The sequence below is a fragment of the Pecten maximus genome, chromosome 4 (assembly GCF_902652985.1).
Source record: "Pecten maximus chromosome 4, xPecMax1.1, whole genome shotgun sequence".
Lineage (NCBI taxonomy): Eukaryota > Metazoa > Mollusca > Bivalvia > Pectinida > Pectinidae > Pecten > Pecten maximus.
Window position 1 is genome coordinate 23,086,805 of NC_047018.1, and position 16,211 is coordinate 23,103,015.

General features: G+C 36.6%; 1 protein-coding gene across 1 annotated transcript in view; it reads left to right on the forward strand.

Annotated features, from left to right (window-relative positions):
* Nucleotides 1–4,389: 4,389 nt before the first annotated feature.
* The window catches only part of LOC117326440 (multiple epidermal growth factor-like domains protein 11), an 81,313-nt gene continuing 69,491 nt past the window's right edge, over nt 4,390–16,211 (forward strand). The window contains exons 1-4 of the mRNA XM_033883189.1: nt 4,390–4,438; nt 5,624–5,830; nt 6,951–7,226; nt 7,789–7,929. Coding sequence (XP_033739080.1) covers nt 4,390–4,438; nt 5,624–5,830; nt 6,951–7,226; nt 7,789–7,929 — 673 coding nt within the window. The remainder of the gene's footprint in view (nt 4,439–5,623; nt 5,831–6,950; nt 7,227–7,788; nt 7,930–16,211) is intronic.

Consider the following 16,211-nt stretch of genomic DNA (forward strand, 5'->3'; position numbering starts at 1 on the left):
TGTCAGGACCAAAAGAACCGGGAACTCAATCTGATGGTTTACAATCTACCTGAATCAGAACTGGAAGGAGGCCAGGCCAGGAATATAGAGGACAGGAAAGAACTAGACAGAGTAACAGAACTCCTTGGAATAGGGAATCTAAGACCAAAACACATTATAAGAATTGGTAAACCAGGAGCCAACAAAACACGTCCAGTCAAACTTGTATTTGAGCAAAAAGAAGAAAGACGCCGACTTATGGAAAAGGCACCAAATATTAGAATACTGCAAGATGAACACCTGAGAAGAGTTGTAGTTGCCAGAGATTACACACCAAAACAGAGGAAAGAAAGTAAAGATTTGCGAGAAGAACTACAAAGAAAAAGAGATAATGGAGATTACTGTTTTATTAGAAGTGGGAATATAATCCGAGCCATTGGTCCAGCTCCCAAACCAAAAGGATGGAAATCTCCAAGCCTACCTGTAATGCCTGTGCATTCAAGCAATCCATCTAGTCTAAATCAATTCAGGCCAAGAATTTCAACTGGACAGAGAACAACCAACCCAGTAAACATACCTCCAATTACGCCTGCTAGTGGACACCACAATGAGAGAATGTCACTGGTCACACAGGGGATAGGTAGAGGATTAAGGTACCAACATTCACCAAGCAGTCTGCTTATTCAAACTAGCGACGTCTTCACTCAAAATACTCTACACGACTCACAAATATTCAATGACAGCGAGTGCGAAACGGAAGATACATGCGATTCAATTGAAGGAGAAAGCGTAGAACCAACACTGATTTATGGAAACCAATCTGTGATAGAGAACATGGACCTTATAGGAGAACAATAGGAAATTGGTTTTAACAGCACAGTCACTGTAGATAAAGCACACACTCACAGAGTCTTATACAGTAATGTGGACACCCTGCTAAACAAAAGGAACGAACTTCTACATGTAATTGAAGAAGAGAAGTATAAATTATATCCTTAACAGAAGTTCTTCCAAAAAACAATTCAGGTGATCTAGACCCATGTGAATTTGCCCTAGAAGGTTTTGATTTGTTTTTAAACTCCACAACAGTTTTGTTGTACATAAAATCAGAACTTGAGGCAGAGTTAGAAGACAACCTCATGGATATGCAATTTAATGAAATGATTTGGTGCAAAGTGAAACTAAAAAGTGTGGATAAACTCCTGATTGGCTGTATTTATAGAAGCCCCTCCAGTCCAGAAGAGAACTCCAAAAGGCTACAATCTGTAATAAAAGAAGCAACCGGAATTGCAAGCCACCTCATAATAATGGGCGATTTGAACTATAGGAATATAAACTGGCAACTGGAAACAACAACAGATCCATTAAATTCACCTGGCTATGGTTTCTTAGAATGCCTGAAAGACAGTTTCCTCTGTCTGTACAAGGGTAACTATGACAACATGAACAGAGTACTTGCTGAGATCAATTGGGAAGCAGTACTTAACAGTAAAGGAACATGTGAATCTTGGGATATCTTGAAGGATAAAATTAAAGAATTGATTATTACAAATATACCAGTTAGTAGAGGTAAACCAAGACGAACTAGGTCCCAGTGGATGAACGGCACAACAATTGATGCTCTAAAAATGAAACGTAAATGTTGGAATAAGTACCTGAGGAACAAGAACCAAGAAACATACGAACAATACAGAATAGCCAGAAACATCGCCACATCGACACAAAGACAATCAAAGAAAGAATTTGAAAAAAAAGATAGCAACCGACTTCAAAAAACATCCAAAAAGCTTCTGGAAGTATGTACACACCAAAACAAAATCAAAGGTAGGAATAGCTTCCCTGGAACAAACAGACGGGAACACAGCGACGGACAATAAAGAGAAAGCCGAAGTGCTGAATGAATGCTTTAGCGACATATTCACAGTAGAGGATCTTGATAACCTACCAACAACTCCAAATCTTGACCCAACAGCTGCTGTCCTAGAGAATATAGAAATCAGTTAAGAAAAGGTCATCAAGAAACTAGATAACATCAACACCACAAAATCACAGGGACCAGACGATTTACACCCTAAAGTGATCTATGAACTGCGGGCTAGTATAGGTAAGCCATTATCTATCCTTTTCAACAAGTCCATTGAAGAGGGAATTTTGCCACAAGATTGGAGAGAGGCCAATATCACTGCTATTTATAAAAAAAGAAATAAAAAACAGCCGTCCAATTACAGACCAATAAGCCTGACTAGCATTATAGTAAAGATACTTGAATCAATTATTAGAGATGAGATCATGGAATATCTTGAGACCAACAACAAACTGTCATGCTCCCAGTATGGATTCAGAAAGGGTCGATCAACAACACTCCAGTTATTAGAAGTTCTAGATGAAATTACCAAAGTTCTGGACTCTAAAAAATGTATGGATATAATTTATCTTGACTTCCAGAAAGCATTCGACACAGTTCCCCATAAGCGCCTTGAACTAAAACTCAAGTCATTGGGAATAAGCGGCGCACTGTTGTCATGGATATCAGCGTTTCTTAGCAACCGTAGGCAAAGGGTCAAGGTCAAAGGTCAATCGTCAAGCTGGACAGACGTGCGAAGTGGAGTTCCACAAGGGAGCGTACTTGGGCCGGTACTCTTTCTTATCTTCATCAACGACATTCCTAACGGTACAAGATCCACTGTCAAATTATTTGCAGATGATACGAAAGTGTACGGCCCCAGTGACTCGGAGCAAGACACAGCCATCATCCAAGAAGATTTAGACAAACTACAGTTGTGGTCAGACAAATGGCAGATCAAATTCAACCCCTCAAAATGTTCTAGTTTACACTTTGGCCAAAATAATAAGAAAACCAAATACAAACTGAAAGATCAGGAAATTCAAGGAAACCCTGAAGAAAAAGACCTGGGTGTTTTATTTGATCCAAAACTAAAATTCAGTGTACAAGTCGCATCCAGTGTCAAGAAAGCTAATCGCATGCTAGGCATCATCAAAAGATCATTTGAAAATTTGGATAAATTCATGTTGACAACCTTGTTTAAATCTCTTGTAAGACCACGACTAGAATATGCTGTCACAGTCTGGAGCCCGCAGTTAAAAAAAAGACATTGTAGCAATTGAGAATGTCCAAAGGAGAGTTACTTACTAAACTGGTCAGGAACATATCTCCTCTCTCTTATCCTGAAAGACTCCGCCACCTCGGTCTCCCATCACTCCAGTACAGGCGGAAAAGATATGACATGATCCAGGTGTTCAGAATTCTTAATGGGATAGATGTGACTTCAGAGGATCTACTACAAATAACTGGAGAAGGCAGGACAAGAGGACATAATAAGAAACTGGCAAAACCATACACAAGGCTAAACATTAGAAAGCATTCATTCCCAGCCAGAGTTGTTGACGACTGGAACAGTTTACCAACTTCAGTTGTCAATTCACCATCAATCAACTCATTTAAAAGCAACCTTAACAAGTACTGGTCTAACAAGGAGATCAAGTTCCACCCATCCTGCTACACGTACTAGTTAAATAACGACCCGCCAATATTCTGTATAACACCTACCACCTATACAGTCTATACATGTATATAAAGATAGTGACCCTAGATACAGATGGTGTGTCAACTGTTAATAGTCCAAATATGAAACTGAACACCAATTCGTCTTTTGTGAATGAAAGTTGATGACCATATTGAGGAAATTAGAATATTGTACAATATTTTTTTTAAAATTTTTTTAATGAGGAATCTACTATACTTGATACATAATTAAACATGCGCACTGTAAATAGAAGTATATAAACAGGTGGTCAAGAAGCGGACACGCTTACAAGAAGACCGATAACTGCTATTGCTATTGTACCTTGAGGTGAGTCAATGTAGTTATAGGTTCTTTAAGGGAATCGCAGTACATAGTGGTATATCCGTAATAACTCGTTCGTATTACCATACTGATGGACATTTTGGCCGATACAACAAATACATGTCATACTTCATACTGTAGGTATACTGTATCTTTATTATTTATATCCGTATTGTAAATACTGTATATATTGAACTTTTATGCATACAGACATGCTGATTTCAGATTAATCTCCAAGCGTTAAAACAAATAGAAATAAAATATTTATTTTCGCCCCATGTTTTGGGTAGGCCTACCTTGCTAAGGACTTGCAATTTGGTGTTTTCCCCAAATAGAGCGATATTGAATAGTAGGAACGATTACGAGGAAATTATACGTACTTAAACCAGTTGGTGTTGCGTAATTCTCCGTTTTCGTATTCTAGTGTCTTATGTCAGTAAATCTTATCCGCCAAACTGTTACTGTTATTCTGAAAACATGCACTCATGGTGTTATGTGTCGGTTTTCTTCGGAGGAATCACATATGACCGTTAATAAATCAAATATGCTACGTGCATATTTCCAGGATGAGCCACTGATGATTGTACATGAAGGTATTACATTTAGGTTCCTGGGAGAATCACTGATGACTATGCATACAGGTATTACATTTAGGTTCTTGAAAGAATCACTAATGATTGTAAATAAAGGTATAAAATCATGTTCTTCGGAGAATCACTGATGCTTGTACATAAAGGTATAACATTTAGGTTCTCGAGAGAAGCACTGATAATTGTACATAAAGGTATTACATGTAGGCGTTCCCGACTGAATTACTGATCACTGTACATAAATGTATTACATTTAGCTTCCTAGGGGAATCACTGATTGTTAAAAATAATGTGTTACCAGGTAATTATTGACCGCTGTGCACGGATATGTTAGGGGTACGTTATTTAGAGGAATCACTGATGTCTGTACAAGTTAACTTAAAGGTGCATTAATGGATAGCAATGTGCAAACAATTTTTCTCCGAGGGCCCATATATATCTTAGCATGAAAGAATTCCCTCCGGGAACCTACAGCAAACACGTCTATCGATGTCGATTCCCTCAGGTAACTTATTGTACCTCAAATATATACATACTACGGTGGCTGATTTGTGCCATTTCGTTATTTCGCTAATTAGCGCGCATTAATTTCGCCTTTCGCGTATGACTTGTCGTCTTTTCGTCTTTTCGGGGCGAAAAGACGAGAATTAAAGTTTGTTAAGTCTCGTCTTTTCGGGGCGAAAAGACGAAATAACGAAATGGCACAAATCAGCCACCGTAACATACCGTGATACACATACATTAGTTCTTCACATAAGGCATATTTAACCTGCATTCATTCTCGTAAATTGTTGATGAACTGAGGGAGGAGTAATCCAGCAACAAAATTAGTTTGCGTCTGTAGACGTGCGACATGATCAACATGAAGGTTATAAGAGTGCATGTGTGATGTAAATAGTACATTTAATTGTATCAAACATACTGATCATATGATCTAATCAAAACATACATTTAATTGTACTCATATGAATATGTATGATCAGAAAAGAAACTTATTCAATTAATTTTAATCGTATGATAACTGCGATTGAATTCGTCCACTGTGCTAACAGATGAGCCATAGCCATACATGTAGTAATGCTTCCCTATCATTTGCACATAATGTAAACTTCGTGTGCACAACTTGTATAACTCATTCGCACATCGCACATTTATCCAACAATTTTCTTCATTTTATTTCAAATTAAGGAGACCTAGCACTTCACAAACATGCTACACAAAGTTCAACATTTGACACCTACGATGCTGGAAGAGCAGTGGATGGAACTCCAGGGAGAGATGTATCAGATGGACACTGTACATACACAGGTAATGGACAGAGTCAGGCATGGTGGAAGGTTGACCTGGGTCAGGTGTACGGAATACAGATGATCAACATCACCTACAGACACAACTGTAAGTTGTTAGCATGTCTTTCATGTCACATGTCATGGAAGCTGCTTTGCATGTGTTTGCATCGGACAGAATAACTTTTTCTTTGATTCAGCAATATCAGTTTCACTCTGATGATTTAGTTTAAAATGTCACAATCATATACATATTCAAAATTGTAACTGTATCGGGAAGATTTTGTTTTGGTAATATGTTGCTAACGAATTAATATTTAATAAAATTCAATTAAAGAAAATTGACTTATAGTGATGAGTTCCTTCAGTGAGTGTGTAGCATAGAGGCCATGTGGATATTTGAGATATCCTCTCGAAACTATATAGAGGTAGATATATGCACAAGTAAGAAAGGAAGGAGTTCAAACAAGGTTGGAGAATTGTGAAGATTTATTAATCCTGCATTAGACTTGCTAGATTCTCCATATCCTGAAATTTTCATATGCTGAAGACTTTTTTGAAGAGTGTTGCCATTGTCTCCTTAATATACAATTCAATCGATGTATGGATGCAATTCGGATATCTTGCATCTAAAAAAATCGTTTTTAAATCAGATAAATTGAATGAGAAGTAATACATTAAAAGATATTTAAAATTCATTTTAATAGAATTCATGCAATTTCAGGTTTCCCATTGCTAATTGAAAATGCTAAAAAAGGCAAACATGCCAAACAGGGAATCTTTCCTTTATATTCATGTGTACTATACCTATTTTTCATGAACTTTCGAAAATACTAACCAAGTCGTATTTCCATCGTATCATGATAACCAGTCTTTATAGTTTTACAGACTTTCAAAATTTTCAGCTGACTAATAGAATCTTTGCCTGCCTTGGGAGTGTGACAAAGAAATCTCAACCCGAGGGGAATTCATGAACGTCCAACCCGATGCTTGCCGAGGGCTGGACATTCATGAATTTCCCCGAGGGTTGAGATTTCTTTGATACATTCCCTAGGTAGGGAATGATTATTTTTCTCCCACCACTTCAAATAATTCCATATCAAATCGGTGATGTTTGTTTGTAAAAAGGCATGCTTGTAAACAAATGCACATGGTCGGCTCATGAATATCCTTATTTGAGTATGTTTGTTTTCTAATTAACTTTGTTTTTATTTTTTTTTATCGTACAGATACATTTAGACTTTCCGGTTATTACCTCTACGTCACTAATCATACAGATATGACACACGGAGATGGAAGTATCAATGTAACTCTCGGATATTTGTGTTACCATGATAACGGCCCTAGATACCCGTCATACATCCAATCACACAACTGTACAGTCAGTGGTAGATACGTCGTCTTCTACAATAAACGACCGGCAGAGTCTGTACCAACACATCATGACTCAAGTTATTCGAATAGCGAGGCATCTATCGAGTTGTGTGAAGTCCAGGTATTCCATGGTAAATAGTTATATACACGTATATATCGATTTATGTCTAACTTCCTGTCTGTCTCTACATGTTTGTCAGTCGCTCGGTATCGATGTACTTCCAAATGAGTTACCAAAACGGAGATGTACAAACTAAAGGATTCGAGGAAATATACACAATACTGTTAAATACATGAATATTCGATAAAATGTATCTTAATGTTATTTTGTTTCGAAGTAGTCTACCAAGCAATATCATGCAAACATTCGGCTCTCATGCAACTCATTACATTCACATGTATTATCAGCTTCCCAATATCAACAAAAGTAATGTAAACTATCAACATGTGATATAACACTTGTAATAAAATGTATTTGATTAAAAAATGATAATTGTAAAAAAAAAAAAAAAAAATAAGAATAAAAATAAAACAGATGCATTCATAAGTACTACATTTTGTGCAGAGGTACGATGCCTCATACTCATAGTGAGATAAAAATAACATAAATAACTAATGTATCTGTTTATTCATCAGTATGCGTTTTATCGCAAACAGGGTGATTACCTAATGTTGTTAGGCAATGATTTTTAGGATGTCCTGTGGGTCAGTTTGGAGACGATTGTGGATTTACGTGTCATTGTGCTGAAGGAGACTGTGACTCGGACACTGGAATATGTGACGTGAGACGATGTCAAACGGGCTGGCGAGGACCCAGCTGTTATGTACCATCAGGTAGGAAAGATGTTCCGACTCATTATTTTAGCGCTATATTACATTTTTACGTCATTGAAAATTTGTCTTGTTGTTATTCACAAATGCCTCATGTTTTGTCTTTTGGTGTTAATTTAAAAGTTAAACGGTATAATTTTTATTAAAACAGTTTACTAGTTACTTACCTTAAGAACATGTGTAGTCTATGACACATCTGTCAGTGGTCGCATGTTGAGCTGGTGTCCAATTTTAGAGATGAAGATGTCCCGGATTTGAACACCCCCCCCCCCCTTCCCCAACCCCACCCTACCCCCACCCCGACTGCGGCAGTTCATGTGCATGCTGATAAATCATATGTTTACATCCTTCACATTTTTTAGCCAGGCTAAGGGAGCGCATGCCTAACGTATCCTTATTTGTTTCTGTAATATCTTCAACCCTAAAAAAAACCACGACAAAGCAAATGCTGAAGCTAACATACTGGATTCGAACTCTAAACTACAAACTGACCGCAGGGAACGTCCAATCTGTCGTAGTATTTTCGACGTAATAGACAAGCGACCATCAACATATGTATTGCTACGTCTGGCCCCTTTCTAGTAATTTCCGTATAGCAAAAACACTTTATAGTGTCATGTATTTTATGTTGATGATATAAACCGTTCCAGGTATGTTGTTATGTTAGAAGATGGATATTTATTACATTTTTACCAGTGAAATATCAAAAATTATTCATTCTATAAAAGTGATATTTTTCACTAGTGAAAAATATCACTTTTACTGATTTGACCAATCAAATTAATGATTAGAAAATACCAAAATAATTGACCAATCAGAAAGCCCGACATATATGTCAGCACCTGGACAGGGGGAACTACATTTTTTGTTTTCAAATTATCGCTGTAGGCCTAGTAAGCATACGGGGTAGGTTTTTCGTTGATAAAAAATGTAATAAACAGAATATCTAACAGTGTCTTCAGTAATACCTCTATTTCTTTAGTGAAATATATGAAATGAGTAAAATCAATTGGTCTGGTGGAATAGACCAGGAATTTGTTAGATCTTATAGAGTTCTAAATGAACCCCCCAGAGTGTAGCAGTAATATAAGTGCACTGGATACTGGTCATTGGTTTTGAAAACAATTTGTTCTCCTCTTGCCTTAAATCTCTCAATGACGAGCAGTGATTGGAGTTGGCTCTAGGGCACTGGTACAGCTGCTGGAGCTATTCGGCGGAACTTGGACAATTAACTGTTGACGAGAAATAGCATCAGCAATCAATTCAACATCTTTCACGTTAACAAAATCAATGGGCGGATTAATGACATCACTTATCTTGATTCTGAGGTTATCTTATGAAGAATACTAACAACAGTCTCATTGTCTATATGGAAGATTTTGTTTGTTTTGAAGTTTTTTTGCGCCAAAGTGAAATGGCTATATATATAAGGAATAACTCAAGAAAGTTAAAACCCTAACCCAGCCTATTGTGTTGGCCATAGCCAGTGAATCCATAGCCCTCCAAAGGATATGCCTTATCCTTTACCTAGACCCATTATTGTAACTATGCAAAAACTTCAGCCAAATACGTAATCTGCCCTTATGGATGTTCTTTTATAACCAGCCATTGTTTCTCGCGTAGTGTCACCTTTTTATTATAAGTCACTATTAACAAATTGTGAAGTTGATTGACTAGTTAAGATATTTTCTGCCCCAGTAATACCATTACCATTACAACTGTGTCGAATTTAACACTTGAAACTCAAACAAGTACTGTCTTATTTTCTGATAATCTCTGAGGTCATGTGCGTACATTTTACAAGTGTATCCTGGCACTATATTTTCCCCGCTAAACCACCAGATAGAAAATCATCTAAATAATGAAGGATATTTGGATTAGTATATAGAGGATATTGAATGGTTTCCCGTTTAATGTAAAAAAATAATTCACGAGTAAGACAGAATATCGATATTTTCGAAATAATATATCGGAAAAAATATCGACATATTCTGTCATACGAGTAAAATATATGTTATATCAAGCGGGAAACATTTCAATTTTCTTTTTAATTCATTTTTGTGCTAAAAATAAATTTAAAACGTCGAAAAATGAACAGTGTCAAAAAGTGCGGGAATCAATAACATTATTCCTCAGGTCATCTCTTTGACTGCGCCAATTTGAAAGGACTGATCAACGCAATTTAAGAGTTTTCTGCTGTTATCGGAGAATCTGTGCACGAATAGCTTACGTCAAGTGAGTATTTTGTAAAGAACTAGTCTGAATATATCAGAAATACAGCAATATAACCAATTTATCTATCTTCGCTTCGATTGGAAAAATCGGTTTCAATGAGGTTCGCTCTGATTGGTCAAAACGAAAAACATATATTTTCACTGCAAAATCTTTTCGAACATAGCACAGCTTATCGATGATCAAATGGTTAGGCACTTGTCAAAGTAATGTTTACCTCAAAAACAAATACCCACCTGATCAAAATCCATGGGTGAAATAGGATGTAACCTAAAAGCAAAGTTAATATCTGAGTTAGCAAGAAAGGCACCCCCGACTTAATGTTTGAATGATAACGACAGCATTATCAATACTAGAGTAAAACACCGAAAATTCTTTCATTGGAACATAATCATTGATTGAGTCCTGATCTGGGATAAATGATGCGCCGTATTCTTGGGACTAGGCCCAGAGGTGATATTTATAGCAACGGAAGAGGTGGAGAATTGTAGGAGATACGACTTTTAAGGTAACAAGCCACCTTTTTATTAGGGTAATTAATTAAGTAAAACTCGAAGGTATCAACATCAACTGGGGAAGTACCTCCTAAATAGTACCAAACCCAAGTCCATGGTTTTCGGCTGCATGTCATTGGTTACATTTACCCCCTTTTCACACAAGCTACACATATGTAGATATCGACACTTTCCCCGATATGGGCATATTTTGCCTTTCTTGTATTAGTGACAGTAATTTGGACCTCCCTACGAATGTGTAGGGGAAGGTTTTGGACCGGTACGTCCGTGATTGGAGACGGGGGCTGAATACGACCTGCTGAACACGTGACATGGGTTATTGTACATTAACCATATCTAAGTGTCTGTTTCCCTCCGCCACTCCCCTTCCTGGATGACTCAGATTTCTGGCCATTATCAGGCGGTATTGTCCGTCATACTCTACCAAACCTGGATGTAATGTTCGAGCTGCCGCCAAACGGATGTCATGCATATGTGTTAAGAGTTCTTGGCACTTTTCTTGAAATGATTCAATCAATATTCTTGTTTACGTTTAAAACGCGGGTGTCCACTTGTGTATACCTTCATCAAAAATTTTCTAATCTTTTAACAAAAATTTCGGAAAATCCCCATTTCCTGGATAGATTTTAGAAGGACCCTTATATTAATAAAGGATCCAACCAGAATCTTTTCCTTCAGTTTAGAAGGGATATGAAACCCTTCTGGATCAAAATACTGGACACTGGAGAAGGCTCATTCTGTTCAACCCCGGGGGCCGGGAACATACCCATAGGGGTACTTAAATGTGTTTCAGTTGAGGCCGTCTATTTGTGGTAAGACCGATCTTGTCCAGGCTGTTCCTACTCCATACACAATGACTTACAAGTGGTCATTGGCTCCCGTTTTTACCATGGCGGACTCTTTAGTTGGCTGAAGTTAGCAGCGGATTCGTTATTCGTTATTAGATATTCGAATAACGAATCCACTGCCAGCAACGGATTGGGAATTCAATTCTTTATGTTTAATTGATATTTATTTTATTTACATTTGTTTACGTTAGGATTAGGAATTCAGTTTCTTATGTTCAATCGGTATTTCTTTTTATAAAATATGATAGGAGATTCGAATACTGAATCCGCTTCCAGCAGCGGACTAGGGATTTCTTATAACTTGTAATATATAATTGGAGATTTGAATAACAGCAGCGGATTGGGAATTCAGTTCTTTTTTTAATTGATATTTCTTTTTATTGACATTTTGACGTTGAGATGCAAATAACGAATCCGCTACAGCAGCGTTTTTGGGATTCAGTTACATGTTAGTAGTTTCCTTATAATATGATGATTCGATATTTGAATAACGAATCCCTTGCCAGCAGCGGATTGGGGATTCATTTCCTTATGTTTGATTGAACTTTAATTAAAGTTATGAGTGGGGATTAAAATTACGATTCTAGTTGATTTGTGTCTTGAATAACGAATATCTGGTAATTAAGTATAATGAAAACATAAACAACGGGACACAACTTCCTCATGGCTTCCGAACATAAACAGGCCTTGGGATCTTTCCCCAACCAAAGGGACTTAGTTTTTTTGATATACAGTATCTTTGAAACCATCGGGATCCCGACTCGGTAATCATGTACATGTATAGTATTGTTGGACATAAAGAGATAAACAAAATCATGATAAAAATATGCCCTGTGGTCTTTTCCCACCCCTAGGGACTTTGATATTTCTTTGAAACCATTGGGATCCTCACTCTATAACCATGTCATATCATTAAGCGTTCACATCTATACAATGTATGTACTCGAATCATATCATCGTGTCTATTACAGACCGACCATTCCATAAAATGGTTCGATCAAGGTTATCATTGATATCAGCAGCATGTCTAAATATATTGTTGGTAAGGCCCCTGCTAGATTTTGTTTTCAATATGTAAATGTCGCCAGCATCAGTATTGTCAACTGGCTATAAATAATTAATGAATAACGGGGTGATATTTCAAATAATTTACACCATTTCTAAACGAGATGCAATTGAGGTAAATAAAAATAATAAGATGTAGTTGTATGATTATTGTATATATGGTACAACAACAACAACAACAACAACAACAACAACAACAACATTTAAATTGGTTAACTTTTATTCCGAAAACAAAATGATTTTAAGATCAAATTCAGATTTACATTTTTCAAATAATTAAGAACATCCATATTGCTCTAAACAAATTTGAGATTCAACTATTCAGTTTATATCGATTAATGGACAATTTAAAATTGAATAATATAATATCATTAACATTGGTAATGTCAATGGAACAAATATGGGTTTTTCAGTTTTTTGATGTATTCAAACGTGTACAAAATAGCATTCATCGCGGTTTACTGTTTCAATATGTAAATATCATTTCACACCTTTAATAGGTTACAATAAAACATTGCTTTGACATCACGTTGTCCACAATGTTATCACATACATCAAAAGCATGGATGTTAGATACAATTACATATATTAGTGGCATGTATATGACTAATGTCGATTCCAAGACAGACTTTCGACAATTTAATGATATTTCATTCAGATCGCTAAATAAAATTATTTTGTATATAGTAATCTTATAGTAGTCTTTCTATGTATATGTATTTCATAATCATAATGGATGTGACATCACCGTGTCCACAATGTTGTCACACACATTAGTGTACCGCTATATATCCCTGCCTTGTGGACACCGTGTTCACAATGTTAACACACAGATTAGTCTACCGCTATATAACCCTGCCTTGTGGACACCGTGTTCACAATGTTAACACACATTAGTGTACCGCTATATAACCCTGCCTTGTGGACACCGTGTCCACAACGTTGTCACACGCATAAGTGTACCGCTATATAACCCTGCCTTGTGGACACCGTGTCCACAATGTTGTCACACACATTAGTGTACCGCTATATAACCCTGCCTTGTGGACACCGTGTCCACAATGTTAACACACACATTAGTGTACCGCTATATAACCCTGCCTTGTGGGCACCGTGTCCACAATGTTGTCACGCACATTAGTGTACCCCCATATAAGCCTGCCTTGTGAACACCGTGTCCACAATGTTGTCACACACATTAGTGTACCGCTATATAACCCTGCCTTGTGGACACCGTGTCCACAATGTTAACACACACATTAGTGTACCGCTATATAACCCTGCCTTGTGGACACCGTGTCCACAATGTTAACACACACATTAGTGTACCGCTATATAACCCTGCCTTGTGGGCACCGTGTCCACAATGTTAACACACACATTAGTGTACCGCTATATAACCCTGCCTTGTGGGCACCGTGTCCACAATGTTGTCACGCACATTAGTGTACCCCCATATAAGCCTGCCTTGTGAACACCGTGTCCACAATGTTGTCACACACATTAGTGTACCGCTATATAACCCTGCCTTGTGGACACCGTGTCCACAATGTTAACACACACATTAGTGTACCGCTATATAACCCTGCCTTGTGGACACCGTGTCCACAATGTTAACACACACATTAGTGTACCGCTATATAACCCTGCCTTGTGGGCACCGTGTCCACAATGTTAACACACAGATTAGTGTACCCCCATATAAGCCTGCCTTGTGAACACCGTGTCCACAATGTTAACACACACATTAAAACAAGATGCGATATATAATTACACATATTTGTTGCACGTACCTGATTTATACCGATTCCAAGAAAGGTTTTCCACAATTGAATAATATCGCGATCAGAACGCTAAATAAAATAGATTTTTGAAAAATAAATTAAAAAAATAACAATAATTACACAAGATCTATCTTCAGACACGTGCTCTGTACTGTCATGTTAGTCTTTTATTCTAAAGTGTCTGAACCTTGATGCTGTAATGCCAATATTTAATATTGAATTTATATATTTTGTTATAATAAAAAATTGCTTGATGGAGTCCTCAAAACTTTTTTATGAGTTATAAAGCATTTATTGAGGGTAACCATATCCACATGCAAATACTTGCTATACATTTACATTTATCAAAAATGCCTTGACATCCCTGTGTCCATAATATTATTTTACACAATTGTGTATTGCTATATAATCCTGCCTTGTGGACACCGTGTCCGCAACGTTATCACACACATCAAAACAGGATGCAAGATACAATTACAATTCTGACATGTGAATGTTCAATTTTAATTGAAATATACTTGTAAACAATTTTATTCGACAGAGAGACAAAAGAATTGCTTCAGTCTATATTTATGATTATTTAAACTCAAGAAAATTGTAAACAAAGTAATGATTACATATCTTTCTTCAGACACATGTTCACTTTCGTCATCGTAATATACTGTATCTGTCAAAATCTTGGTGTTCAAATACAAACATTAAATATTAAATTAATTTTTTTTATTTCAAACAAAAAAAGAACTTTGAAGATTTAATTACACATTTTTGTGTCATGTTAATGCGAATCAATCAGAGAGACAACAAGCATTCCTTCGGTCTATATAACCAAAGTAATAATTACATGTCTGTCCTCAGGTGTTCTGTATTTTCACCGTTAGTCCCAGCCTCTAATATACGAAAGCCTATTAGTGTCAATAAGATAAGCTATAGTTAATTAATACACGTTTAAGCGCGAAAAGAACACGTTATAACGAAAAAAAGTCGCTTATTTTCTTGATAAGAAAAAGACGTAAAAACGGCCAAAAAACACTTAATAACGCAAATCAAAACACGTTATAACTCGAAAAAAACAACAACGTAATAACGCAAATGTAAACACGTAATAATGGAAACCGACACACTTAAAAGGGTAAATCGGAACACATATAATGTAAATCGAAACACGTAATAAGGTCAATCGACGTACGTAAAAACTAAATCGAAACACCAAAGCCTTGTACATAAGCATTTACATGTGTTCTTCTGAATGAGCTAGTATTGATTATATATTTTCCTTTGATAAACCCAATCGGAAGTACACATTTATGTTCCGGTCAATCTCATCCATCGTGTCTATGACAGAATTTGCAAATGCGTCTTATGTATGAGTTCATATAGGCTTGGGGTACGCAATAACGTGTTTTTTTCTCCTTATTACCTGTTCTGATTTGCTTTGTGTTTTTTCGTGTTATTATGTCTTTTTCTGCGTTATAACGCAACTAAGTGGCTTTATTTCCGTTATAGTGTGTTTTTTTTTGCGTTTTAACGTGTATCAATTAACTATATTTTATCCTATACACACTAACGGGCTTTCGTACTAATGAGCGTGGAGGTTGGTGCTGATTTTTTTTTTAAGTTGACGTTTTTTAGCAAACGCACCGAAAGAAAATTCTGTATTATTATTTGCGGTTTTTGATTGTAAAGTTATATAAAAAATGCTTTAACATTTTACACATGTTACACACAATAGTGTCCTGCCTTGTGGACACCGTGTCCACAATGATGCCACACACATCAAAACAGGATGCAAGATACAAATATGCAATCGAAAAATTATTTCGATCTATATTTTGTTTGTTGTT